This window comes from Artemia franciscana, chromosome 15 (assembly GCF_032884065.1).
Source record: "Artemia franciscana chromosome 15, ASM3288406v1, whole genome shotgun sequence".
Lineage (NCBI taxonomy): Eukaryota > Metazoa > Arthropoda > Branchiopoda > Anostraca > Artemiidae > Artemia > Artemia franciscana.
Genome location: NC_088877.1, coordinates 25,754,159 through 25,781,020, shown reverse-complemented (window position 1 = coordinate 25,781,020; position 26,862 = coordinate 25,754,159). Strand labels below are relative to the sequence as shown.

The 26,862-nt window shown below is 36.9% G+C and overlaps 1 protein-coding gene across 3 annotated transcripts in view; it reads left to right on the top strand.

The window, feature by feature from the left end:
- The window catches only part of LOC136036251 (inactive dipeptidyl peptidase 10-like), a 209,248-nt gene that overhangs the window by 73,405 nt on the left and 108,981 nt on the right, over window positions 1–26,862 (top strand). For all 3 annotated transcript variants that reach the window (XM_065718370.1, XM_065718368.1, XM_065718371.1), the window contains 2 exons: window positions 8,769–8,843; window positions 18,631–18,683. In XM_065718370.1, the coding sequence (XP_065574442.1) occupies window positions 8,769–8,843; window positions 18,631–18,683 (128 nt within the window). The remainder of the gene's footprint in view (window positions 1–8,768; window positions 8,844–18,630; window positions 18,684–26,862) is intronic.

Here is a 26,862-nt window from a genome sequence, read left to right as displayed (position 1 = left end):
GTGTGTTTTAATGTGTTTTATGCATTCCTAAGCAGTGAGATAAATTAAAAGACACTCTGGACTGTCAGGCTGTCAAAATGGCCTTTTTGCAACATCATATGAACGAATAAGGGTATCAAGTGGACATTGCCAGGGAGTATTGTGGGGGAATTAATTAAATAAAATGACAATATGTACATCCAGGCTATATAAATACTATATTTATTTTATCTCAGGCATGGAAAATAATAGCTTAAGGGATTATTTCAGCGATTAATAATAGCTTAAGTTGAAACATTTAAGGGGCGACAAAGAGAGGGTATCAAGAGAATTTTTAGCTATGGTTTGAGAGGCAGACTTAAACTGAAAAACGCTGTTTTTATCCAGGTCATCGAAATAGCATGTTAGCAATATCTTGGGAATAACGTATGAAAACGAAGAAAGGAAATAATAAATGAAAAGAGAAAAATCAAATAGGTGAAAAACGAGGATTTTATCAGCCAGTTGCAAAATATGAAAAACAAGCAAATATTTCGTCAAGGACCTCCGCTAAGTCGTCCTCAGTGCTCAAAAAAATAAGAAAGAGGAAAAAGAAAAAAAGAAACAAAAAAGAAACAAAGAAGAAACAACAACAAAATCTAACCTTCTTAAGTGAACTGTACGAGAGGAAAAAAGACACTGAATCAAACAACAAAAAACCAACTTGAAATCAATGAAAGAGAAGTTACCAATTAGATTGAATAAGTATCCTTTGCCTTGCAACAGATTTCGCCTGTCTACAATTTCGGTTTTCATTAGATATACGGACAGGTTGTCTTAAATTAGACTGGGCGAAAATATTCATAGAGTGTTTTAAAATTAAATTGTTATAAATTGGGCTTAAGGAAATATCTCCCGTGTCTCTATTTATAGCCAAATTTCTAATTATATGTTGTTTTTTTTTTATCTCAATTGCCTCTTTAAAAGATTGCGGTAGGCCATTTATAGTAGATATTAAAGTTGCCTCTTCAACAAGAACTAAATGGTCAGGATTTTCGTATATATGCTGGGCCAGAGCTGAATCAAAGTTGTCATTTTTATTTTCCAATTTCAGGGACTTATCTATTGAAATTTTGTGTTCATGAAATTGTTCCCCTAGTTGTTGATGGGCCCTGCCAATGTAAAATTTTCCACATGAACACGGGACTCTGTAGACACCACTACCTAGTATAGGGTCCATTTTATCCTTTCCCAAGTTGGAAAAAATGTTCAACTTTTTGTTCAGTTTTGAAAGAAACAGAGAGATTATGTTTTTTTTAATTTTTTTTCCAAGTTTGTCGCTGAGTTTCGAGACGTATGGTAAAGTAGTGCGAGTTTTTTTCTCAATTGCCAGTGTAGTTAAATCGAAGGGGACGGGCTCCGTGTCGTGTCAGGGAGCTGCACAAATTGATTTGATAAAGTCGTTTTCCCAGATTCGACCATCTGGGGGACTAAAGGGAGAGGAAAAATTAGAAAAAATTAGGTATTTATAACTTACGAGTGGGTGATCGGATCTTAAGGAATTTTGATATATAGAAGGACATCGTGACTAGAGCTCTTATTTTAAATCCTGACCGGTATTAAGCCTCTGATTTTCCTTTTAAATCAATCTATTGATTCTTAGAATTTTGTTAGAGCTCATACCATATGAGCTCTTGGCTCTTAGCTCTTCTTGCCTCGTCACAAGTGCCATATGAGCTCTTAGCTCTTGTTTTTATTGCCTACCGCAATCTTTTAAAGAGTCAGTATGCCAGTATGGTCTCAGAACGTATCTTGGGAATAGCTTAGGGATTGAGTAGAAACTTCCAGATACTGTTATAGAAAGAAAGTGGGAGAGTAGGGCAAGGGAACCTTGAGTTGAGAGTTGGAGGAGGGAACAAAATAAAAAAAAATTGTCTCTATTTCAGAGAAAAATAACATTTTCCCATTGTAAGCTCCAACAGCACTTAAAATTCATGTACGGTAAAGCAGCGAGGAAAAAAAAAATCAAGATATGTTATTTGCTGTCCGGGTATCAGAATAGCGTATCTGGAATATCTAAAGAACAGCTTAGGGCATTAAGTTGAAACTTTCAAGGAATGTTAATGGAAAAATATAGAGGGGAATCAAAAGACTTAATATGCATTACCATTTCTGCAACATTCTTGGAACGAAATAGGGTCGTTGAAATTGGAAGTTCAACGTTCTAGTGCCTTTTTAAGGGTTGAATGGGATTATAGGGCAATCATCCTCTCTCCCCTACTCTTTCCGTTTCCCCCCTCTACAACCCTAATGACATCCTATCAAAATTTTGAACTAGATATGTTGTTCAAAATTTTTTATTTTTTATACATATGTTTTATAATGAATAAGGGTGATCATTTTATTTGATCCTTCGTGTCTGGTTATTTCTGACGCATCGGATATCACCCTCTGGGCCATTAAAGTTACACATTTTTTGGAAATGGGGGGAATCCTTAGGGGGCCAAATAAAGGGACAACAACATGCTGTTACTAATTAGGCATATTTTGAACAAGCGGAACTTGCATTTACCTAAGTAAATCAAAAGATGCCATGTGCACCTAATTTTAAAGTTACTTTCAGTATCTTGGGAATGGCTTAAGGATTAGAGTTGAAAATATGAGGGAGAATTAATGGGTCGAGTGGATTGATATTTTTTTGCTACAAGGGGGGCACTGTTCCGAAGGATTGTACAATTGTACCAGATTCATGAATTTTTTCCGACCTTTACTCTGTACAATTTTTTCTTTAAGTCGAAAATTCACAAAGATTTTGCCAAATTGGTTAAAATTCGGTACGTTTGCTGCAAATATCAGTAATTTTTCTCGGTTGCCGGCATTTGGCCTCCCATCGTTTATTGTAGTAAAAATACTGATGCCTCGCAACTTCTCTCTCTCTCTCTTCTTTTGTGATCTAAAGAGACTACGGGTTTTGCGTGAACATTCCTTTTCAGCATTTGTTTGAAAATCTTGGCAGCAATTTTAACACTCTAAAAAATGAGGTTCATTCAGTTCCATTGTTAACTTAGGCTTGTTAAAGTATACTTAAGAATAGACCCATTGATGATACTTAAATACATAGTAATATACTCAGCTAATTATTTATATATTTCATTTGCTCAGGTGTATTTATCATATAAGTTAGGTTTATGGAGAAAAATTTCAACTATGGCAATGCAACCTTAAACAGTTCAATAAAAATTATTTAGGTGGATTTGTGGTAAATCTTTAGATTTTAACATAATTTAGCTACTATAGCAGTAAGTAAGTAGTAGTAGTAAGTAGTAAGACGGTACTAGACCCTTAAGGTCCAAACAGGCGGTGCTGATTTCTGTTTCATGGCCCTTTAGCCAGGAAGCGCAAAAGGGGGATGGGGGCCAACCCTCCTGTGCTTTCAAACACCCTGCCTGCATACCTTCCCAAGATTTCTCCAGCAGGTACCCATTTAGAGCTGGGTCGACTCTGGCTGACATTACAGAGTCACGCCACTGACCCCCGTCCCAAACTAAATAACTGGTGACAACTGGGATTGAACCCGTGCCCCTTGATCAAATCCCACACCAGCGCGCCAACCACTTAGCCAGGACAGCTAATTTAGCTACTATGGAAGTGAATAAATCATTTGATATATTTTTTTATGCTCTTTTGGGATTCTACCAAATTCCATAATTGCTTTGGGGAAATTATATTTTTTACGCACTAAAATTTATACTTTTAGGAACTGTTGAAGAACGGACCAGGGAGAGTTGGGAAATAAAAATTCAAGTTTAATTTCAGCGGGAGGGGGAAAAGGCGTTACCGATTTTTGTGTCCAATCCATGTAAAGATAATGTTTCTGCACTATAAGCTCCTAGGGTTCTTATAGTTTATGCGCAGTTAAGTGGAGGGATACATCTCAACACGTTAGGTTGCCAAAATTAAAAAAAAATGGTATATATAAAATATCTTTGGAGCGGTTTAGAGCATTAAATTGAAACTTTTTAGGAATGTTGAGAAAGAATTGGATGTTGAATTGGGGTTTGGGTGCAAGGTAGATTTGAATGAAAAAAAATTATGTTTTGCATCCGGGTCATCATAACACTATATATACAAAATCTTATACTAAGAAATTGATGGCTCAAGGGATCCAGTTGAAACTTTGGATGGAGGAGGAGGTTAGGCAAATCTTAAATTTTGACTTAAGGGTACCAAGGGAAGCTTATCAAAAACGATAAACTTTGGAAAAATATATATCCAAATTTGGAAAAAAAATTGTATATATTCTCAGTGCGAAACATTCACATTTTGTGGCTGATCTGCTTTGAAATTCAGGTCGTGAAGACCCTTCAATCAAAATGTAAGAACCAAAGGCACCTTAATCAGGAAACAAATCTAGCTCTATTGATTCTAGACATTCTGTTTTTATTTTTAAATAACAAAACAGAATTCTCTTCAATCTATCAATTAAACAGAAATAAAAAAAGTTTTTTAAAGAAAAGTAAAGAATTAAATTAAACCAAAGACATAGTAATTCCAACTTAAAACGAACAGGAATTACTAACAATAAATAAATGTGACCAGTAACAAACAGAAATTACAATGAATAATCTAGCCAAACTTAAAACGAACCGAAATATACAAGGCCAAAGCGTCATTTGTGTTTTTCTGGAAACAAAATATAGTTGAACATTTTATCTCTTATTTCATTATTAAAGCAATAAATTCTTAGACTTCAAGAATGCATATCATTATATACATTCCTGGAGGAAAAACTTACACAATTCAAAATTCCTGCGAAACTATTAAGCAATCAGTGTACTTACATTCGTTCTCTTTTGTATACTTGGCTATAACAGTGATTTTCTGTTTGTGTATTATTAATTTAAAAAACTTTTTTCCATAAAACAAGTTTTTTTAAAAAATAAAAGAGCTCAATTAAATTAAAAATAATCTGAAAAAAAGTAAAATAATCTTCCAAGTGCAAAACTACCACAAATCACCGTCATCAAATAAATGAAAGTCAAAGTGAACCGAAATTACCGTAAATGACCGAGTCAACTCAAAACGAGCAAAAATTGATATAGGTAGTGCTGACAACCCCCATGCCTTCTCAAGATCAGAACATAATTTGCGCTTTACTGAAAAAAGAAAAGCAAATGACCGTGGATTGGCATTTTAATATACATATACTGATATTCATTTCTTAAAATTTCAAGAATTCTTTTATTTATTAAAGTTAAAAAGGTGAGAACAATTAAATTTTATTATGTTTCCAGTAAAGTGCAAATTTTGTTTTGATCTTGGGAAGGCAAGGGGATTGTTTCCACTACTTATGTTCATTTTTGCTCGTTTTGAGTTTGACTTGGTAATTTATTGTAATTTCTCTTCGTTTTGGGTTTCATTTATTTATTGATGGTGATTTGTGTTAATTTTACCTGGAAGATTATTTTACTTTATTTCTGCTCATTTGTGGTTTATTGGAACTATTTACTTTTCGTCAATAAACTTGTTTGATGGAAAAAATCTTCTAAATTAATTTCTGTTCTTTTTTTAATGAAAAAATCTGTTTATGGAAATTTTTTTATATATTTACAGTTTTTTTCTGTAAGAATCCATAGCTTACCTTGCTATTTGTATGCTGGATAAACTTTTTCACTAATGTTTAATCCTGACACAAAAATTTTATTGTTTAATTTAATTTTATATATCCTTAAGTTGACCTGAGGAATTAAACATAATATCATTCCCAGAAAATTCTTTCTATGCTCTTTGACAGCTTGGATACATTTAGACTCTTTCGATCGATTTAAATTCTAAGAGAAGAAGTGGTAACAGTAGTAGCCCTGAAAGTTTCAACTTAATACCTTCATTCGTTCTCGGTATATCGCTGAGGTATCTTATTGGCAACCATAGATACAGTAACTTTTGATTTTAAAAGTAGTATTTGATTTTTAAAGCCGTTTTCCAGAGAAATTGCCTACGGATTGTTCTGGGTACCCGGCTGACTGACCGTATTTCAAACAGTAGGTTGTACGAAAAGTGTGGTTCAATCCCGCTTTCTGGGGCTATAATGAAAGAAAGGTTGAGATGGCTAGGCCACGTTCTACGGATGAAGGATGACAGATTACCGAAGATTGTCCTTTTTGGCCAACCGTCTGGGGCTACACGGAAAGCAGGTCGTCCTTGTCTGGGTTGGGAGGATGTCATAAATAAGGATTTAAAGGAAATGGGAACTTCCTGGGAGGGTGTAAAGAGGGAGGCTTTAAATAGATTAGGTTGGAGGAGGAGCGTGCGTAGCTGTGTTGGCCTCAGGCGGCTTGGTGCTGCAGTGAGTTATTATTAGTAGTAGTAGTATTTAGTTTTGAAGCTTAATGGGGATTACGTAATTGTGGGGGGGGGGGCTGAAATACCCAATATCCACAGAGACATAGTTACTGGACCGTAATACACCCTGTTTGGGCTTATTGCGTTTCAACTTAGTTCCATACAGTTTCCACATTTCCCACATTTTTTGCTTTAATACCCTTAGTTTTAGCAGAAGTACCAGTACTAGTAGAAGTAGAATTAATAGTAATAGCCTTAGCTTTACCGCCAGTAGCAATAGAAGTATCAATAAATAGTAGCAGCAGTAGTAGTAGTAGTACGAGCAGAAGCAGTAGCAGTAAAATGCAAACATTTCTTTTTATTAGTTCAACATCCCTCACAACAAGCCCTGTTAGTTTCAACCTCAGACACCAAATTCTTTCTAAGATATTACAGTTACGCCCCTTTGACTACCTGCATAAAGGCAGAGTATTGTGATTTAGTTCACCCCCCCCCCTGAAAACACCCTCCCCGAAGAAGGAGTTTCTTGAAAATTCAACGTTCATACCCTTATGCAGAAATATTAGTCATAGTAGCAATCTTCGTGTTGCTAGTAGTGAAATTAATAGTAACAGCGATAATATTAGCAGCAGCAGTAGTATTAACGTATTGCCCTAACAAGTAGATGTAATAGAAGTAGTATTTCAAGTAGTAATAGTAGTATTAGTAGTAGTAGTAGAACATGTAGCAGTAATAGTAGTAATAGCAGTAGCGTGCGCATATTGCCTTCCTTGGTTTCTCCTTTTAGCATTCTCTGAAAGTTCCGACTTAATAACCAAATCAACTCTTGAGATACACTCTTTTGACAATGTTTATGTACGTAGCGTCTTATGATTTATGTGACCTGTGGACTGTTTTTGAAAATGCAGCAATTTAAAAATTTCTATCAGATGCATTTGGAGGAATCAGACTGTAAGGAGTGGGGGGGGGGTTGTTACCTCCAACACTTTGACTCTTAAAAGGGCACTGTAACTTGTCATTTCCAATCCAATGAACCCCCTCCAAAGTTTGTCTGACCAGCCTTTGCCCCCGACCCTGTAAGTTATGCCCCCATGGTGCTACTTACAGCCCTTGCCCTGAGGGCTATGCGGGGGGGGTCACCTTCAAAGACATGATTACTGGACCTTTCAACTACGCTAAACAAAATGACAATCTAAAAATTTTGATTGGCTATATTAGGGGAAACAATGGGCATAGGAGGGGGGCTGGTTACCCTCAAATCATTTTTGACTGTTAAAAAGGACAATAGACTTTACAATTTACAATCAAATGATCCACTTTCGAAGTTTCTACGAAAAATCCTTTTGCACGAAGTGCCCTAGCCTAAACCAAAAAAGGGGAGGGGTAGCTACCCTTCGATCACTTTGACTCTTAAAATGAACTCTAGAACTTTCGATGACCAGTCTAATAAGCCCTCTTTGAAGTTTATACGACCACCCTTTCTGTAAAAATCTTACATGTCCCTAGGGAATAGCTTACAACCCTTGCGCTGAGGGCTGTGGGGGGGGGGGGGTGATACTAAAAGACATAATTTCTGGACCTTTAACCACACTGAACAAAATGGGTATCTAAAATTTCGATTGGTTGTGTTGAAATGATTGAGATGGGGCTGGCTGCCCTTCAATAACTTTCCATTTCCATCTCAATTTGCAATCGAATAACCCTTTTTTAAGTTTCTATGACAACTCCTTCTATGAGAAGTGCCCTGATTGAAATAAGCAATACATTTTGCCCACATCGGTCTTTACTTAAGCAGCGCTATTGTGCTGCTTATGATTTTTTTAATGTTCCGACAAATAGTAACCACATTGGTCAAAATTCATATTGTTTTCAATGAAATATATTCATGCGGTTTAGAGGTTTTGAGAGACGGGAAGGGGTCAGGTTACACCACTCTTATTTGTAAGCCTTGATTTGATTGAAATCCTATTTTATGTTGTTGGTTGTATATTGCAGTCAAATATACTACTGGAAATGAAAATTTTTCAGTTAATGCAAAATTATCACTTTGGGCTTAAATGGCTTCTAAGTGCGTTAGCCCTGCTCCTGTCTGTTGTAGTTTCTGTTTAATTGGCATTAATGCATTCCAAATGGTAACACAATCAAGCAAAAATAAGAATGATTATTTAAATAAATTTTAAAACCATGAGAATGGACTTAGAGCATAAGAATCTTGAAATATTAACTGAGAATTAATAAAAAGAGAAATTTCAAGATTTGCCAACAAAGACACCTCTTAAACTATCTTCGGCAGCTTAGGCCCTGTGGCCCGAGTGGGCTCATGCTTCAGACTCAATCACACCTGAAAGTGCGTATTTAGAAGATTTGTAGGTTTATAAATACCTAACTGTATAAAATATAATGTCATTTAATAACCCCCTCCTCTTCTATGTATATAGGGATTATTAACAATGTTTTTCTATTTACAGAGACACCTTAAAGCAGACTTTTTTCGTATATCAGCCGATCGTCGATTTATTTTATTGGGTTATGATATAATAAAGGTAAGCAGGTCATTTTTAATCATTTTAGTTTATATATGTTATTCTTAAACGCAGGTGTACCGCAGGTCAAACTTTACGGCGAAATTTTACAGTTTTACCACGGTGTGGCAAAATTATTCAAGCTACTTCAAGCTACAATTTTACTGACTCAATACTTACTAGTTGATCCAATACCTTGTGGATGGGCGGACGACATAATATCGCTATAATTGACGTTTCTACTCTAAAGCATGATTTCTAAAATCAGAATGCATTTCCTATACACAAATCAAGTTTTGAAGCTTCACAAAGACTTACTTGTAAAATTTCAGTATATTTAAAAAAAGGCCTGAGCTCTAATTATCTTGACAATATCTTTTCGCTCTCTCCCAAAATGTTCGGGAAATTTTCTTTACTAATCTATAATAAAATAAAAAGTAAATGGAGACCTGATTCTATTCATGGCTGTGATTTCCAGGTCTGACGTTGTAGCACAGTAACCCTTTCAATATCACGAATAAAAACATTTGCACATAAAATCGTCCATATCTGCCAATTATTTCTGGGACCCTGGAAGTCCAAAAGCTTTAGAAGGAAATTACCAGGTCCCAAAAGTTGACACTCCAGGAGTATAGAAATTAATGCGTACAGCATTTCATGTGTGCATAAATGTAGAATGCATATTGCGTATTTTTCGTCTGAAGCCGAAAATTTTAATTTCTTTTGCCATAAAATATGCTTGGTTAATTGCTTATGTTTTCCTTTTTTTGACTTGAACAATTTAAATTGTTTTTATAGTTGCAAAGAAATTAAGTTGCCATAATTTTCTTTTAAAGGAATATTAAAAAGAAAAAATTGAAATAAGGACTATTTATGAATCCATTCATAATTTGTTAAATTTTTCTTTGACATATGATCTCTCAAAATAATTCTCTAATCTCTCAGATTTTCACTTTCATAACCTTAGTTTAAATAGTACTAGCATCATACTAGTAGAGTTAGTAGTGGGAGCAGCTGCAGCGTTCAACTAACAGGATTAACAACAGTAGTTGCAGCACTATTAATCGCAGTAGTAGTTATGCAAATATTGCTCTTTGTCAGTTGAACATCCCCTTCATGATGCCCTGGAAGTTTTAGCTTGATATAGTAATCCGTTCAAAAGACATTGCTAATACTCTTTCGACCATTTGTACTCACATAATACGCTTTGATTTAGATCAACTTTTCCCTAAACATTTCCTCAAATTCTCACTTCAGTGCCCTCAGCCCAGATAGTACTCGCCACAGAAGTAGTGATTGTAGTGGCAGTAGTCGCATTGGTAGTGCTAGTAGTTGTAGTATTGGTAGTATAGTATTAGTAGTAATATTGGTAGTATAGTAGTAGTAGTAGTGGCTGCAGTAGTAGCAGTAGTAGTAGTATTGGTAGTAACAAAAACAGTAGTAGTAGTAGTAATAGTAGCAATATTAGTAGTAGTAGTGGCCAGCAAAGATCGTCTTTTTGGTCGATTGATCACCCCCTTATGATTTTCCAAAATATCCATTACTACAGCAGGTAGAGATTACTGTCATTATCCTTAAGAACTCCAAGCGCAATATTGAAAGACCAAATTTTCGGAAACCCCCTATTGGTTCAAGGTCTGACTTGGCCAGGTTCCACCAGTTCTTCCTCTGTCCTCCTTGGCGTTTATTGCAGTAGCTAATAGGCACAACTAGAAGTATTTGGCGAGGCAGGTACTCTGGCGGTTTCCACAATACATGGCCCAACCATTTCAAACGGTGTTCTTTAATAGTGAACACAACATCTCTCTGAATATTGCACATTCGACGTATATTCACGTTGGAGATACGGTCACGTAGCTGTACTCTGAGAATTTTTCGTAGACAAGTATGCTCAAACACCATAAGTGTATTCTCTTGTTGTAGTTTTGCCGACCATGTTTCGCACCCATAAAGGAGAACGGTGCGGACTAGTGCCATGTAAATTCGAACTTTCGTTTGGACACTGATATCACGGCGATTCCATAAGGGTTTTCGAAGGGAGGCAAAAACTGTCTACGCTTTCTGTATTCTCTGTTGGATATCAGCGTCGGAAGATCCGTCAGTACAAAGCTGGGAGCCTAGGTATGTGAAACGGTTGACTTTTTCCAGCTGAACTTGGTTGACATTTAGTGGGAATGGTCCTGTGTCGTGGTTAATAGCCATGAATTTCGTTTTCTCTGTGCTGACTTTCAAGCCGATCAGATCTACCCAGGCCACAACGCTGTCAAGCATGTTTTGGGCTTCTACAGGGTCTGACAGGAGGCCAACATCATCCGCATAATTGAGGTCAGTCAGCGAGAGATTCTGTCAAACCTGTGCTCCTGGATAAGACGATAGAGCATTTTCAAGCACCCAATCGATGCAATAATTGAACAGAGTCGGAGAGAGGACACATCCTTGTTTTACTCCGAACTCAACCAGAAATTCTTCGGTTTCTTCGCCATAGATTCTAACTCGGCTCACTGAAGCGTCATAGTATGCCTTCATCAGTTCAACAAACTTCAGCGGTATTCCGTCATTCTCCAGGATCTTCCAAAGTTTCTGGTGAGTGACAGAGTCGAAGGCAGCAATGAAGTCCAGGAACGTCAAGATCAGGGGTAGGTTGTATCTTTCAAACTGCTGGATAATGAGGCGAAAGGCGAAGATATTATCAGTACACCCTCTACCTGGTCGAAAGCCGGCTTGATTTCCTCGAGTTCTTTCATCCCTTGCCCCTTTAAAGCGGTTCAAGAGTATGATCCCAAATATTTTGACGGCAATGTCTATGAGACTTATTCCGCGGTAATTTTTGCATTCGGTTTTGTCTCCTTTCTTATAGAAAGGGAGGATGACTGATGTCTTCCAGTCTTTTGGAAAAGTGTTGGTCCTCCACACTTCTTCGAGAATGCCATGGAGCTGTTCAGCAGTAACCTCAGGGCATTGTTTGTATAGTTCCGGGGGGAGGCCGTCTTCACCTGGGGCTTTGTGGTTTTTTAGGGTTTTGATCGCTTTTAGTATTTCGGCTCTGGTAGGTGTATCCAGCTCGATATCATAAGGCTCTCTAGAGACGGAAGGTGGGAAGGCATCATGAGTAGATGAAGGGGATGGGTTCAGGAGGAGCTGAAAGTGATACTTCCATCTTGCTGAACGTTCCTTCTGACAACTAATGATTTTTCCTGATCTGTTTTTGATTATTTCTGAGACAGCAGCTTTCTTACCAACGGATTCCTTCAGGATCTGGTAAAGCTTGCGGGTGTCATGTAAGCATGCTGCTTTCTCTAATGACTCGGCAGCATCTCCCCACATTTGGTGGCGGTCCAGCCGAACAGAGCGTTTTACCTATCTACGTAACTCCTTCGTTTCTTCTTTAAGGCCTCCCATCTTTTGTCTTCGCTCACCGACTATTGACAGGGTTCTAGCGGTTATCCAGTGTTGTCGTTTGATTTTTGCTCGGCCTAGGATCTCATCGGCAGTCTCTGTCATCACGGTTTTAAAGGTCTCCCATCTCTTATCGGGGGTTAGGTTTTCATCAGAGCTGAGGGCGTCAAACCGGTTAGTTAGTTCTAAATTGAGGGCCTGCCGCACTTCTTTGTCTTGAAGTTTACCGGTATCGAAGCCGACCTTGGACTTGTTTTTTCTTCGAATTGCAAGACGAAGCAAAATTTTTGCTGCGACGAGCCTCTGGTCAGATCCAGACTGTGAGCCTGTGTCCGCGCCATTGTAAGAGCGAGAGTCCTGCACGGAGCTTCTCCAGCGCTGGCGTACGAGAATGAAGTCAATTTGGGCCTTAGTGACACCGTCATTTGAATGCCAAGTTAAGAGGTGGCTAGGTTTGTGTTGAAATATGGTATTGGTGATAACAAGGTGGTTCATCAAGGCATAGTTTACCAACCTCTGCCCATTCTCGCATCTGTGACCCTGTCCAAATTTTCCCAGGATTTGTCTTGTGGTCTGGTCAGATGGACCAACTCTTGCGTTGAAGTCTCCAGCAACAATCAAGTAATCACGTGCGGCTATAGAAGAAGACAACTGCTGCAGTTCACCGTAGAAATCATCCTTGGTCGTTTCAGTAGCGTCACGGGTGGGGGCATAGGTAGAAATTATGGACACATTTGCAGGGTTTCCTTTTAGTCTGATTCGAGCAAGTCTACAGGAGACTGGTTCCCATTCTAGGAGAGCGTTTCTGGTTCTTTGGTTCATGATGAAACAAACTCCGTGGAGTCCTAAATTATCTTCTATTCCGGAATAGAAAAAGTGGAACTGATGTAGTGTTTCCGGAGCCGTTATAACTATAGAGCCAGAACCGGAGATTCTGGTCTCGGATATGCAGAGTATGTCTATGTTGTACTTCTCCATCTCATGGACAAGAAAAGCTTGTGTGGCTTCTTGTTTAGCGGATCTTACATTCCAGCATCCAACATTTATTCTGGATTTTGCCTGTTTAATGACTATGGTAGGTTTTCCTAGATTATGGCGTTGAAAAGATTTTTCGACTTCGCCGCCATATTCAAAGTCGCGTCGCCTGCCGGGAACGCCATAGTATGGTTGGCTAGTTTACTTCTCGACACCCGCGCCAATACGGGGGCCGCGTCGCTTGCCGGGGACGCCGTAGTTGTTACAACTTTTCTTCTAGGTCTCAGATCCATCAATGTTTCTTGGGAATAGAGTTGACCGCAAGGTCCCCAGTCTTGCGGGTAAAGTTTTGAAAGTTTCGATCGGATAATTTTGGGAAAAGGAGGAGGGGGAAGGGGTCTTGTTGCCCTCCAATCTCTTGGTCACTTAAAAATAGCACTAGAACTTTTAATTTCTGTTCGAATGAGCGCTCTCGCAATGTTCTAGGACCACTGGTTCGAAATGGTCACTCCTGGAAAAAAACAAAAACAAAATAGAAATTAATACGCATCCGTGATGTTTCTTCTTGCAAAAAAAATTGCAAAACTCCGCATTTTTTCAGATAGGAAGTTGAAACCTCTGCAGTAGAGTTATCTGATGCGTTGAATTTAATGGTATGATTTTCATTAAAATTATATGACTTTTAAGGGTTGATTCCCACCTTTTTTTGAAAATAAGCCAAATTTTCTCAGGCTCGTAACCATTAACAAGCTAGTCTAAACTTAATGAAGCCAATTCTTTTGATAAATCTATGGGTATTAAAATTCAATTTTTGAAGTATCGGTTACTATTGAGCCGGGTCCACGAACTGTTTGATATCTGTCAGCAATTTTTACTAATTCGTGTATTTGACTGAAGGGTTGAACAAAGGGCTGAAGGGCGGTACAAAAAGGCTTTGAAATGGGAATCTGGTTTAACTTCAATCATTTTAACCCTTAAAGAAGGCACTAGGAATTCTAATTTAAGATCGATTAAACTGCTTCGCAATTTCTTTAAAATAAAAAGGGAGAAACACTATGTCTTTGATGTTGTGTTGACTGTCGTTATCTTTGTTCTGTGTAAGCGCATTTGTATAAAGTTTTAATTTCTTTAAAAATCGGGAAATGCATAGTCGTCAGTTTTAGATAAAAAGAAGTAATAATAACTATAATAGTAATGATAATAATAATCTATTTCCCCACTATCTACAAAAGACTATAGTGGAGCAAGGAAAAAGAAAAAAGGAAAAATACAAACACACTGATAAAAAGAAACATTTAAGTTACTATTTGAGTATCCCTATTTGAGTATCCGTCGTCTATTCCCTTTTATCACAAACTTCTCCCGCATTTTCGACCACCCTTTGAGTGGGTTCATGATTCTAAAGCGAAACATAATTTGCACTTTACTGAAAATAAAATATATTAGAATCGTCTTCATTTTTTACCTTTAATAAATCCAAGCTTATTAAGACTTTAAGAAATAAATATCAGATGTATTACTAAACTGTCAATCCACATGCTGTTTTGTTCAGTAGTCTTGGTTATGAAGCTGTTTTTATTTTTTTGATATTATGAGAAATAGGAACTTCAGTTTGAAATAAGGATATTTTTTTCAGTAAAGTGCAAATTTTGTTCTGGTCTTCAGAAGGCCTGAGGGCGTCACCCCCACTGATCTCAATTTCTGCTGCGTTTGAGTGTGATTTGGTTATTTATCATAATTCTGTTCGTTTTGGGTCTCATTTATTTACTGATGGTGATGAGTGGTAGTTTTATGATTGGAAAATTATTTGACTTTATTTCGGCTCAAGTTCATTTCATGTTCAATGTAGCTCTTTTAATTACCTCATTAGCTCATTAGCTCATTTTCGATTTAAAGATCCTTTAACTACTATTCTTTGAAAAACTTATTTCGTGGATAAATATTTTAAAATTAATTCAAAGTTCCAAGTTCCAAGTTCAAAAGTTCCAATATATTTTAAAGTTCCAAGGGCACTAAAAATGAAACTATTTTATTAAATTAGTTAAGTGGAAACTTAACCGTCCATATATGTCTTTAAAAATCAGGAAATTCCAGAAACTCCATTTTTTTTTTTTTTTAGAAAAAGTCCTCCATGTGCAGTTATGTAGTTTTACGCTTAGCGGGCGCCAAGTTTGAAACTAGGGAATGTGTGAAAAAATGTCATCATGTAGCTCTAGAAACCATAGCTTTCGTGATTACTTTAGCAAAATACGAACACTGCCGTAAATCTAAGCTTTGTATCAATGTTGATATTGTTAAAATTGTTCTGATTTAACACTCCAAATTATTATTTAATTGACCTACCTACAAAAACATCTTTTTAGAGAGAATAATTAGGCTATCCTATTCTTTTATATTTATTCCTTTAGTTCTTTATTAACATACCAATAGGACCTTTATTTTCTTCTGAATAAAAGATAAACACTTTTTTGATTTAATTTTTACTTATTTCAACTAGCCTATATTTTTCAATAGCCCTACTTAATGTTAAATAAAAAAACAAGCTTTTTAAATGAAAGTAAGGAGCGACATTAAAACTTAAAACGAACAGAAATTACTCCGTATATGAAGGGGGCTGTTCCTCCTCAGTGCCTCGCTCTTGACACTAAGTTTGACTCTTACTCTACCTTTTAAAACAGTAAGAAACTTTAGCGTAAAGAGCGAGGCGGTGAGGAGGAAAAGCCCCTTCATATACGGAGTAATTTCTATTCGTTTTAAGTTTTAATGTCGCTCCTTACTTTCATTTTAAAAAGCTTTTTTTTTAATTTCTAAACGTTTTTGAATTAATGCATGCTTTATCTTGGCTCTCCGCACATAAATAATTAAACGAAATTTTGCATATTGATTTTTTTGGCTAAATGGCTTTCTCATAGTTTTAGTTGGAAGATTTTGAGAAAAAAGGAGCGAGGGAGGAGGCCTAGTTGCCCCCAAATTTTTTGATTACTTAAAAAGACAACTAGAACTTTTAATTTTTCACGAACGTTTTCAACAGTAAAAAATACACGTAACTTACGAATTAACTTACGTAACAAACTTCTATATTCGTATGTTTTTATTGCGTATATGAGGGGGTTCACCCCTCGTCGATATCTCGCTCTTTACACTAAAGCTTAAATTTTGTCCCAATTCTTTAAGAATGACCCCTGAATAACAAAGACCGTAGAATAAATAGTTGAAATTACTAAAAATACTTTAGTGTAAAGAGCGAGGTATTACGAGGAGGTAAACCCCTCATATGCGTAATAATTTCTGTTCGTTTTAAATTTTAATGCTGCTCCTCATTTTAAGTAGAAAAAATTTTAATATCTATTTTTTCATTGCTTTTTTTTAAATAATGCTAGAAAATCCGGCACCCCCTTCATTGAAAGTCTCTTCCCCCATGAGAAGTTCCTCCATGAAAAGAAACTTCAGATAGCCCCCCTCTCAAATCCCCCCCCCCCCCCAAAAAAAAAAAAACAAAGAAATCCCCCTGAAAACGCCTGTACACTTTCCAGTACACAGGTCAAAGTTTGTAACTTGCAGCCCCTCCCACGGGGCTGCGGGGGAGTAAGTCGTCCCCAAAGACATAGTTATTATGTTTTTCGACTATGGTGAATAAAATGGCAATCTCAGAATTTTTATCCAGTGACTTTGGAGAAAAAGTGAGCGTGGGAGGGGGCCTAGGTGCCCTCTACTTTTTGGTCACTTAAAAAGGGCACTAGAACTTAATTTCCGTTAGAATGAGCCTGTTTGCGACATTCTAGGACCACTGAGTCGATAGGACCAACCCTGAAAAAAAAATAAACACGCATCCGTGATTTGTCTTCTGAAAAAAATAAAAAAAATGTGAAATTCCACATTTTTGAAGATAATAGTTTGAAACTTCTACAACAAGGTTCTCTGTTACGCTGAATCTAATGGTGTGATTTTCGTTAAGATTAAATTACTTTTAGGGGGTGTTTCCCCCTGTTTTCTAAAATGAGGCAAATTTTCTCAAGCTCGTAACTTTTGATCGGTAAGACTAATCTTGCTGAAACTTATATATTTAAAATCAGCATTAAAATGAGATTCTTTTGATGTAACTATTCGTATCAAAATTCTATTTTTGGAGTTTCGGTTACTATTGAGCCGGGTCGCTCCTTACTGCAGTTCGTTACCACGAACTGTTTGATAACGGTTGTTATAGTATCGCTGCGATCTATGAGGCTAGTGACCATGGTGAGATATTGGGTTAGGATACTGGGTATGCAGAGATTTACGGTAGCAAAGGCAGCATACTTAGAGGCGTTGAGACAGAATAGTAAAATAGGGTGGCCGGCGAAGATTAAGGATATCTTAGATAAGTGTGGATTAGGGGAATGGTGGAATGAAGGAAAGGGGATTATGGGTATGGAGGAAATAGTAATAAGGGAGGTACAAGAGAGGTTGAAGAACCAAGAAATACAGATATGGTGGGCAAGTCTGGATCATTCAGGGTCGTTAAAATTGTATAGACAGATAAAGGGTAGTTGGGGGAGGAGGTATTTTGGAAGGTTGGGTTAAGTAGAGAGGATTTGAAGGCTTATTTGGATTGGAGGGGAAATGGATTTTTGATTGGGGAGAAAAGAAAGTATCAAGGGAGGAAAGGGGAGAAGGTAGAATCTATTGCTTGTCCTATGTGTGGATTTCAGGATGAAAGTTTAATACATTTTTTTGTGTGAATGTGTCGAATTGAATGATTGGAGGCGAGAGATGTATGGTAAAGAAAAATTGAATGAGATATGGATCGTAGATAGAATGAAAGAGACAAATTTCCTTAGAATTAAAAGGATAGCAAGATTTGTAAGGATTGCAGCGGCACATCGGGAGCGTTTTCTTTAAATAGTATTAATTTAATTTAGTTAATTTGTTGTTTGTTTGTTGTTATGTAATTTTCCTATGGCCCACGGGCTTTTTCTGGAATAAATTATTATTATTATTATTATTATTATTATATTGGTCTGATGCTGATAAAGTGGGTGTTACATCCGTATGGTTAAGCTTGTTTGTAAACAAGAAAAGTTTCTGCTTATTTCCTATTAAAATTGAGTATGGCAATAAAGGAGAGAATTTATACAAAAAATTTAATATTTATAGAATGATCAAAAGAGAAATCGTATAAATTCCTGACTTTCAGGTACGAAAAATGGAGCCAGGGGCAAAAAATATTTTCATTTTTATTGCCTTTGTACTTTAAGTGAATATTATTTTGGGTTGGATGTATATAGAATAAGTATATCTGTTCGACGGAGTTTATTTGAATAGTTTTGTTGAAAGCTTTTTCTAATTGACAGAGTAACATTAGTCCTCTAATGTTAAATCTAATAACGTAAAATCTAATTGACATTAGTTAGAATTTTCCAGTGTGCTAACGTAACGAATCGTCCTTTAATATTTCTAGGTCAGTTCTTATTCTTTCGAGGCAAGATACAGAACATTCGACGTGGAAACTGAGTAAGTAGACTTCTTATCAAAATATTTAGCTTTTATCCAACGAGATGTAGACCGTTCGTGCATATTGTTTAAAGCTTTCGGAGGCAATTGAATGGAATGTTTATTTTTCCTCCACGCTCTAGTACTGACTCTATTTCTCAGAATGACGATGAAAGGAGACGATTATCCAGAGTATATTCCTTCACAGGTTTAAAGTGGAAAAAAAACTTGGTTACTACGCAAAATAAAGAGTTAGGATAAAGGTAGTGCACAAGAAGATAAAAGTATTATTCAGTGGTGATAAGGGAATCAGTCCTGTTTTAAATGGTCATAGCAGCTCAAAATATTTATTCCTTGCAATTTCTGACACTGAATAGTTGCAAAAATTCTCTGCCTAACAGGGTTGTCTTATCACTCCTTCGATACAAATGTGCTGATCAATCCTGTTTAGGATCCCTGCACTAGCTCAGATCCCTCCTTCGATTTACGACCATCTGGACACACTTTAGTTTATTTTTGGCTAGCAGATGAAGAAGCGATGACTGGATGTTAGGTGAGATGATGACTGGATGTTCTAGCGGTGAATAAAATATACTCCCCAGAGCAACAAAATTTATTTAGTTGCAGAAAAAATCTGCAACTAAATAAAATACTTATATAATCATTGACAGATTATGCCAATTTTGCCAAATTCTTGAAATTTGACAATTTAGTTGCATATTTTTTCAAGCATAGTTCCTTAACACTATTTGTAAGAATTTGTTTGATTCGTTTGAATTTAGATATATACAATCAGGTACTGCCCTCAGTTTTCTTGTGAATAGGTTGAGCATTAACTGAACAGCAGCTTTGGTTAAAATCAAACAATATTCGTTTAATATTATCCTAATATACCAGTACTTAAAACTCCCATACCACACCAGCAGCCTTAGGGTTGTGGTAGCCAAGCTAAAAAAACCCATTCGTATTAAATAAAATATAAATCTAACGTAACTAAAAAAAGAAATATCTACTTAGTTTGTTTAAACTTTGACAGTCATACTGCTTTCCCAACCAAAAGGATCGGATACGAAATTGTAATAGTATTTATCAAGGGGTAGACGATACGAGACCCTTTAGTGGCGTTCGACTCCCCCCCCCCACAAGGGTCACACTGTTGACCAATAGGGGTCAAAGATGAAGTATACGTATCGTTGACCAAATTCGGTCAAACATGGAGCATATTTACAACAAAAGACAGGTGGTAAAGAAGGAGCGTACAAACTATTGCCTATAGGGAATGATTGCAAGTCAGCAGAGGTGCAACATCCTTATGATCACGTAGTACGAGTTAGACGGGTAAGCAAACAAGGACCTCAGTTAGTGCACTACTCACCAAATCGACTTAGATACGGAGCATACACATAGTTGACTAAAAGGAAACGAAAACGAAAAGTATACATTCATTACCAAATTGGGTCAGAGTATGAGCATTGATATTATTTGCCAAAGAAGGTTTGACACAAGGTGTGCGTACTGCTGATCAAAATGATCCTGAAATAAGTCATACCTCAAGTCATTAGTCATACCTCAAGTCAAGTCATAAGTCATTTTCAGCAAAAGAAACCGAAGTCAGGTCACACGCATTATTGATCAAAGGGTTCGGGAGTCATTGTGAGTAAAACAAAAAAGTTGCCAAACGTCTATGCTTGCGAATTTGAGGGTGGGAGCTGAACTGATCAGGTACGCTAGGATTTTACTTTGTAGTGGCGTATCTATGGAGGAAACGAGCACACTTGTTTGCAAATGCTACATTTCTTCTCCCGTAAAAAATCCCCTTCGGGGAATTCTCTCAGAATATTCCCCTCCATCCTAACAACACTCTCTGGAATAACCTCCCCCATGCAAAACTGAGAAGCCAAAAGAAAATTAAGACTAACAGAAAGAATAAGGAAAAGAGGGACTTCGCTCAATCCATTCATCAAAAAATTTTAATTTAGAAAAATTCTGTAGGCTAAGTATTTTAGGCTTTATAATTCTTATAATAAGCCGTAAAAAATATTTTTTCTAGCTTAGACAAAAAAACTAATGAAGTTAACAAGAGTTTTTCTAAAATAGGAAATTAACTATTGGTTTAACTTAGATTAGATAGATATATATTTATTTCACCCTAGCAAAATTCCACTTTGTTGAGTGTCCGTTTACGAAAAATCCTGAGGATTCCATGCTCCGACAATGTTTACAAAAAATCCTTGTAATTCGATATTCAGACAGAATCTCAAATACTGATGTATGTCACCGCTGCTGTAACATCCAGCCCGCACCCACGATCATTTAACAGAGAAGATTGCGTTTGCTCTGCCATTTACTGAGAAGACCCAATGACTGCGTCAGCAAACAAGTACTCTTAGCTGCTCCTTTGTCAGATTGACGAAGACACCCGGGAGGTCAGTTGAAAAATTGGTCGGTAACTGTTAGAAAAGACGTCCATACAATAGGTGGATTTCGGAAGCTTGGCAGAAAGTGGGAGAGCTGCTGGCTCCGGTTTCATGAAGTGCTGGTACATTGAGACAAATGGGAGTCACCATAAGGATTCTTCTAGATACCGGGTGAGGTATTCACGTCTGGTCCCACAGCAAGTACAAGTAAAGTAAGTAAGTGTCTACTTTCAGGAGCCGCATAGGTCAACATTTGTAGTAGCGTATTCATCGAAATTGGAATGCTGGGATAACATATTACAAAACTATTCAGGGGATAACTTCTTCAAACACTGAAATACAAAAACTATAGCTGGTTGTCTCGTTGTTGTCCAACAATCAGAAAACCATGTTTTTTTTTTTAATACAGCAGTACTTCCAAATTGGTGTAACTCGCTGACCATTCTCATTTCTTTGTTTTGAACTATTTGAATTCTTTCTTTTTAATTGTGAAGCTCCTAACCCATTTTGAGCACCAGGACCCAACATAGGTTTTAAGAACGGAGCTATATAAGTTTCAGGGTTGGGACTGAAAATGTATGCTTCAGTTTTCAGATTACCCGTACACCTCTAGAAGCTTTGGCTGATACTATATCTCTATGTTTTGTCCAAATAAGATTGTATTTTTCATGGAATCCTAGATAACAGAGGTCGTAAAATTGTTGAATAGCTTCAGATCGATACGATCACAAAATCCAGTAGCAATAGGGAGATAGTTTTGCTAAATATCATAAAGTAGGTTTTTTTTGTATTAATCCTTCTTTGACACTCACGAAAGCACGAAGACACTTGAGCAAACAATTTGCTTTCTCCAAAGTTCTATGAACTGACTTGGTGGAAACAGTAAATGCTGTATTGTCAGCAAAAGAAGTGTGTACACCATGACTTATGTGATACCGTAGGGTATCACACACACACATCAATTAGAAATAGAAGAGATCGCCAAACGAAGCACTGCCAAGCACCGCAGGTACCGAACATCAAGACTAGTATTCCCTTTTTCGATTCCGCAACACAAGTATCTCTTTATTCCACGACAGTCTTAGTTTTAAACGGATCTCTATCCCGTCATTCCGACGATAGCCAGCAGACAAATATGATGTTATAGGGAATGTTTTCTAAGAGATGCGGGTGCATGTTACGTAATAGAGTTTGCATATCACCTAATAGGGTTTGGTTGTTACCTAATAGGGAGTGTTTTCTAAGGGATAAAGGTGTCTGTTACGTTATAGGTGTTGATGACACACATATCCATGGATTCTATGACACAAATACCCCTGGATTGCACAACATCCTTATCCTACCATTCTCGAAATCCCTATCCTGCCATTCCAAAACACCCTTATTCCGCCATTCCACAACACACATATCTCTTTATTCCATGACCGCTTTAGTTTTAAACGGATCTCTGTCCCCTCATTCCGACGACAGCCAGCAGACAAATGTTATGTTATAGGGAATGTTTTCTAAGAGATGCAGGTGCATGTTACGTACTAGAGTTTGCATATCACCTAATAGGGTTTGGTTGTTACCTAATAGGGAGTGTTTTCTAAGGGATACAGGTGTCTGTTACGTTATAGGTGTTGATGACACACATATCCATGGATTCTTTAACACAAATATCCCTGGATTGCACAACATCCTTATCCTACCATTCTCGAAATCCCTATCCTGCCATTCCAAAACATCTTTATTCCGAAATTCCACAACATCCTTATCCCTGAATTCAACGACAGCCCTATCCTTGGATTCCATGACAGCAATAGATCTAGACACATCCCTATCCCTTCGTTCTGACGACAGCTAGCAGGTGCAGGTTACGTCATAGGGAATTTTTTCTAAGAGACACAGGTGCATATTACGTAATTGGAATTGAGGGGGATGCAATCTTGTGTGACTTAGTAGATTTATGGGGAATGACGTAATCTCACATGCCATGCTAGGCTTCAGAGCCCCGTGGGGAAATACCCGCTTGTAACTAAGGAGGGCACATACATGGGTGATACGTAATAGTGGCGCACATGTGAGATGTCATGTAACGGCAGCGCACACTTGGGGTGTTACATAATGACTATTCAACACATGGGATGTAACGCAAACTTACAGGTGGGTGTTAGGCAATGATGGGGGGCACACGTGGGTGTTACGTAATGACAGCACACATGTGTTATGTTACGTAGTGACAGCGCGCACGTGGAATGTTACGTTTTGACGGTAAATACATCGGTTTTCCATAATACTTTCAGAGATTTTTTCTTCGGGGTTCCTTTTTCTTTAAATGCGTTTTTTTCAGGGAGCCTTTATGTTCTAATGATAAATACTAGAATGATTAAGCTATCGATTATGTGTTTCCTATGACTGCAATAATTAAGATGGTGAGGGAAAACCGATTATAAGAGTTTTGTTATATTTAAAGTGCACCTGCTTGTTAAGTAATGCTATAGAAGGGTGTTATAAATCCAGACAAAGCGATTTTTCACTTCTTGGCGAGATGATCCTATTATTTTTGAGGGTTCTTCTTAGAGAATTTCTAGAGATATTTTCATAGAGAATGATATAAACTTGTTCAAACCATAGGCATATTCTCCTTCTTAGAGAATTTTTAAAGATGTTTTCTTAGAGAATGATCGAAGTTTGCTCAAAATATTGGAAAATGGGGATACAGGACATGTGACTTAATTCTATATTTTTTAATTTTTCTTGGTATTACATTCTCTCAGTTCCTAGCCTGTACCACTCAATGGCTGATCCACTCCCCAGTGAGCATTTCTAATGGGGAAGGGCCTTGCAACCTATCCCAGAGAAGAAGGGTTGTTATTAGAGATATGTTTGAACCATATTAAGAGTTATTTCTGAAAAGTTCTAATGGAAATGCTAAGTTTCTTTGAGCCATGGCTATGTGTATTTACGCCACCGTGACAATGTGTCTGACTAACCCCTATTTAACTGTTCCAGTACCCCCCTAATATCCAATTCCAGTGGGGCCAAGAAACCAATTCCAATTGGACCCTAGTGGAGCAATTCCAGAGGGACTCCTAACATCCAATTACACCGGGTGATAGAAAGGAGTGCTTATATTTTCCAGAAGTCAATCTACCAACACAGTAAAAGGCGCTTGATCAATTTTCAACTGTTAATGACGGTGTAGAGGTGCTGAAGCACCAAGAGATGAACTATAATGACCAAAAATGGCAAAGTGATTGAGCAGGCTATGGGATGATGATTTGACAATTGATAATCCAACATGACTGTTACTGTATTGGCCTGCAAATCACCCGATGCTGCAACATGAACCAAGTTGGAAGTTTGCGAGGACCTACAACATACGTTAAATTACATGTTTAATCCGAAAAAATATAAAATTAAGTCACATATCTTGTGTCCCTTTTTTTCAATATTTTAAAGCAAACTTAGATCATTCTCTAAGAAAACATCTCTACACAAGCTCTAAGAAGGATGATTCTTCAATGATTTGAAAAAGTTTATATCATTTTCTTTAATTTTTTTTTAGAAATTCACTAAGAAGGACCCTCCGAGATGCTAAGATCATATCTCTAAGAAGTGAAGATCGCTAGCTTAATCATTCTAGCATAAGAGAACAAGGGATTTCTCCACGTATGAAGTTGGTTAATTCGTAGAATATTTTTCCAGAATCATAATATTAGAAATAGAAGCTCGTCCAGTTTTCTAGAGCGTAGTTCCATTGGATAGAAATGAACCTTTATAATCCTAATGGGGACAAAGTCATTAGAACATAAGGATTCCCAGAAAAAACTCTTAAAAGAGAAAGAAACTCCGAAGAAAAAATCTCTTAAAGTATCATGCAATACCGAGATGTGTACCAATACGCAATATTCCACATGCGCACTGTCATTGCGTAACATAGCACGTGTATGCTGTCATTGTGTAACACCCACGTTTACCTCTGTCATTACATAACACCCGTGTGTAATCTCTTTTCGTCCTTTACTGGAGGTGTATTTTTTATTGAAATTATAAAACAAAATAAATAAAAAAGGAAATTTACTGTTGAGTTAACATCGTTCCTATGAGTGCCTCCTATAATCTTCCTTAACTCTATAGCTCTTCTTTGAGCTAATATCTATTTGATTAATCCCCACGGCCTCCAGTAGCTTATCTTAGCTTACTCTTCAACACTTACAAGTGTAAGTGTTAAAGAGTAAGCTAATCAACCAATCAATTAATCAGTTTATTAAGAGAAAATAAAGAAAAATTGCAAAGCTTTAGACCCCCCACAAAGGCCGTGATGTGATTTGGCCTGTGATGGTGGGAGACTAAACATTACATTAATTAATATAGAATACTAGCTGTTGGGGTGGCGCTTCGCGCCACCTCAACACCTAGTTGGTGGGGGCGTTTCGCACCCCCTCTCCCCAAAGCCCCCCCCGCGCGCGTAAGTCGTTACGTGCCATAATAGTTACGCTTCATTGTAGTTGTGTGCCTGTGTCCCACCACGTAAAACTTGCGAATATACAACATTCTTCGCTCTCCCATTGTCTGTACATATAAATAGATTGTCAGGTTTACCGACTCTTGAACATATAATTGTCCATGAGAAAAACAATCCGTATTCAGTTCTATACCTCATTATTCTAATGATTGCCCTTGAGCTTTGTCGATGGTGATTGCTAATAAAACATTCCTTGTGTCCCCATCCTCATTTATATATCCCCCCCTGTGCCCCCCGGCGTCCCCGTTGTAGTTGTGTCCCTGTGTCCCAGTCGTCATTTATAGTCGACAAACATGACGTGTCAACACACAAACATGACGTCAGTCGACACACACGTCCCAGTCGTCATTTGTGTCCCGGTGTCCCAGCCTGTAATTTCTCTTTGAGTGCCCCGGTCGTCATTTATATTCCCTGTGTCCCAGTCTGTATATACATTCGTTTTTGAATTGGTATATGATGAAATAAATTTTTGTTTTTTTCCTTTTTTTCTTTTTATTTTTTTGGTTTTTACCTTTTTTAGCTTTTTTAGTTTTTTTTTCTTTTTAGTTTTTTTTTGTAGTTTTTACCTTTTTTAGTTTTTTAGTCTTCTTTTTCTCCTTTATTTTTCAGTTTTTTCCTTTTTTAGTTTTTATTTCTTCTTCAATTTTTAGTTTTTTAGTTTTTTTTATTAGATTTTAGTTTTTTTTCTTTTTAGCTTTTTCTATAGTTTTTACCTTTTTCTGTAGTTTTTACCTTTTTTTTTTAGTTTTTAGTTTTTTACCTTTTTTTAATTTTTTAGCTTAAAGCCAAGGTTCGAACCTGGAACCTCTCGGACCTCGAACCTGGAACATAACGCTTTACCAACTCAGCTACTTCGGCTTGAATACATTTACCTTTTTTAGTTTTTTTATTTTTATTTTTATTTCTTTTAGTTTTCTTTTTCTCCTTTATTTTTCAGTTTTTTTCTTTTTTTAGTTTTTTTTTAGTTTTTTTATTAGTTTTTAGGTTTTTTTTCTTTTTACTTTTTTTGTAGTTTTTACCTTTTTGTAGTTTTTTTTTTAGTTTTTTTGCTTTTTTAGTTTTTTTAGTATTTTCTTTATAGTTTTTTTGTAGTTTTTACCTTTTTTAGTTTTTTTTTCTTCTTTTGTATTAATACTAAAGCTAAGGTTCGAACCTGGAACCTCTCGGACCTAGAACCTGGAACATCACGCTTTACCAGCTCAGCTACTTCGGCTTGAATACATTCGTTTTTGAATTGGTATATGATGAAATAATTCAGTCGTCATATGCGGAC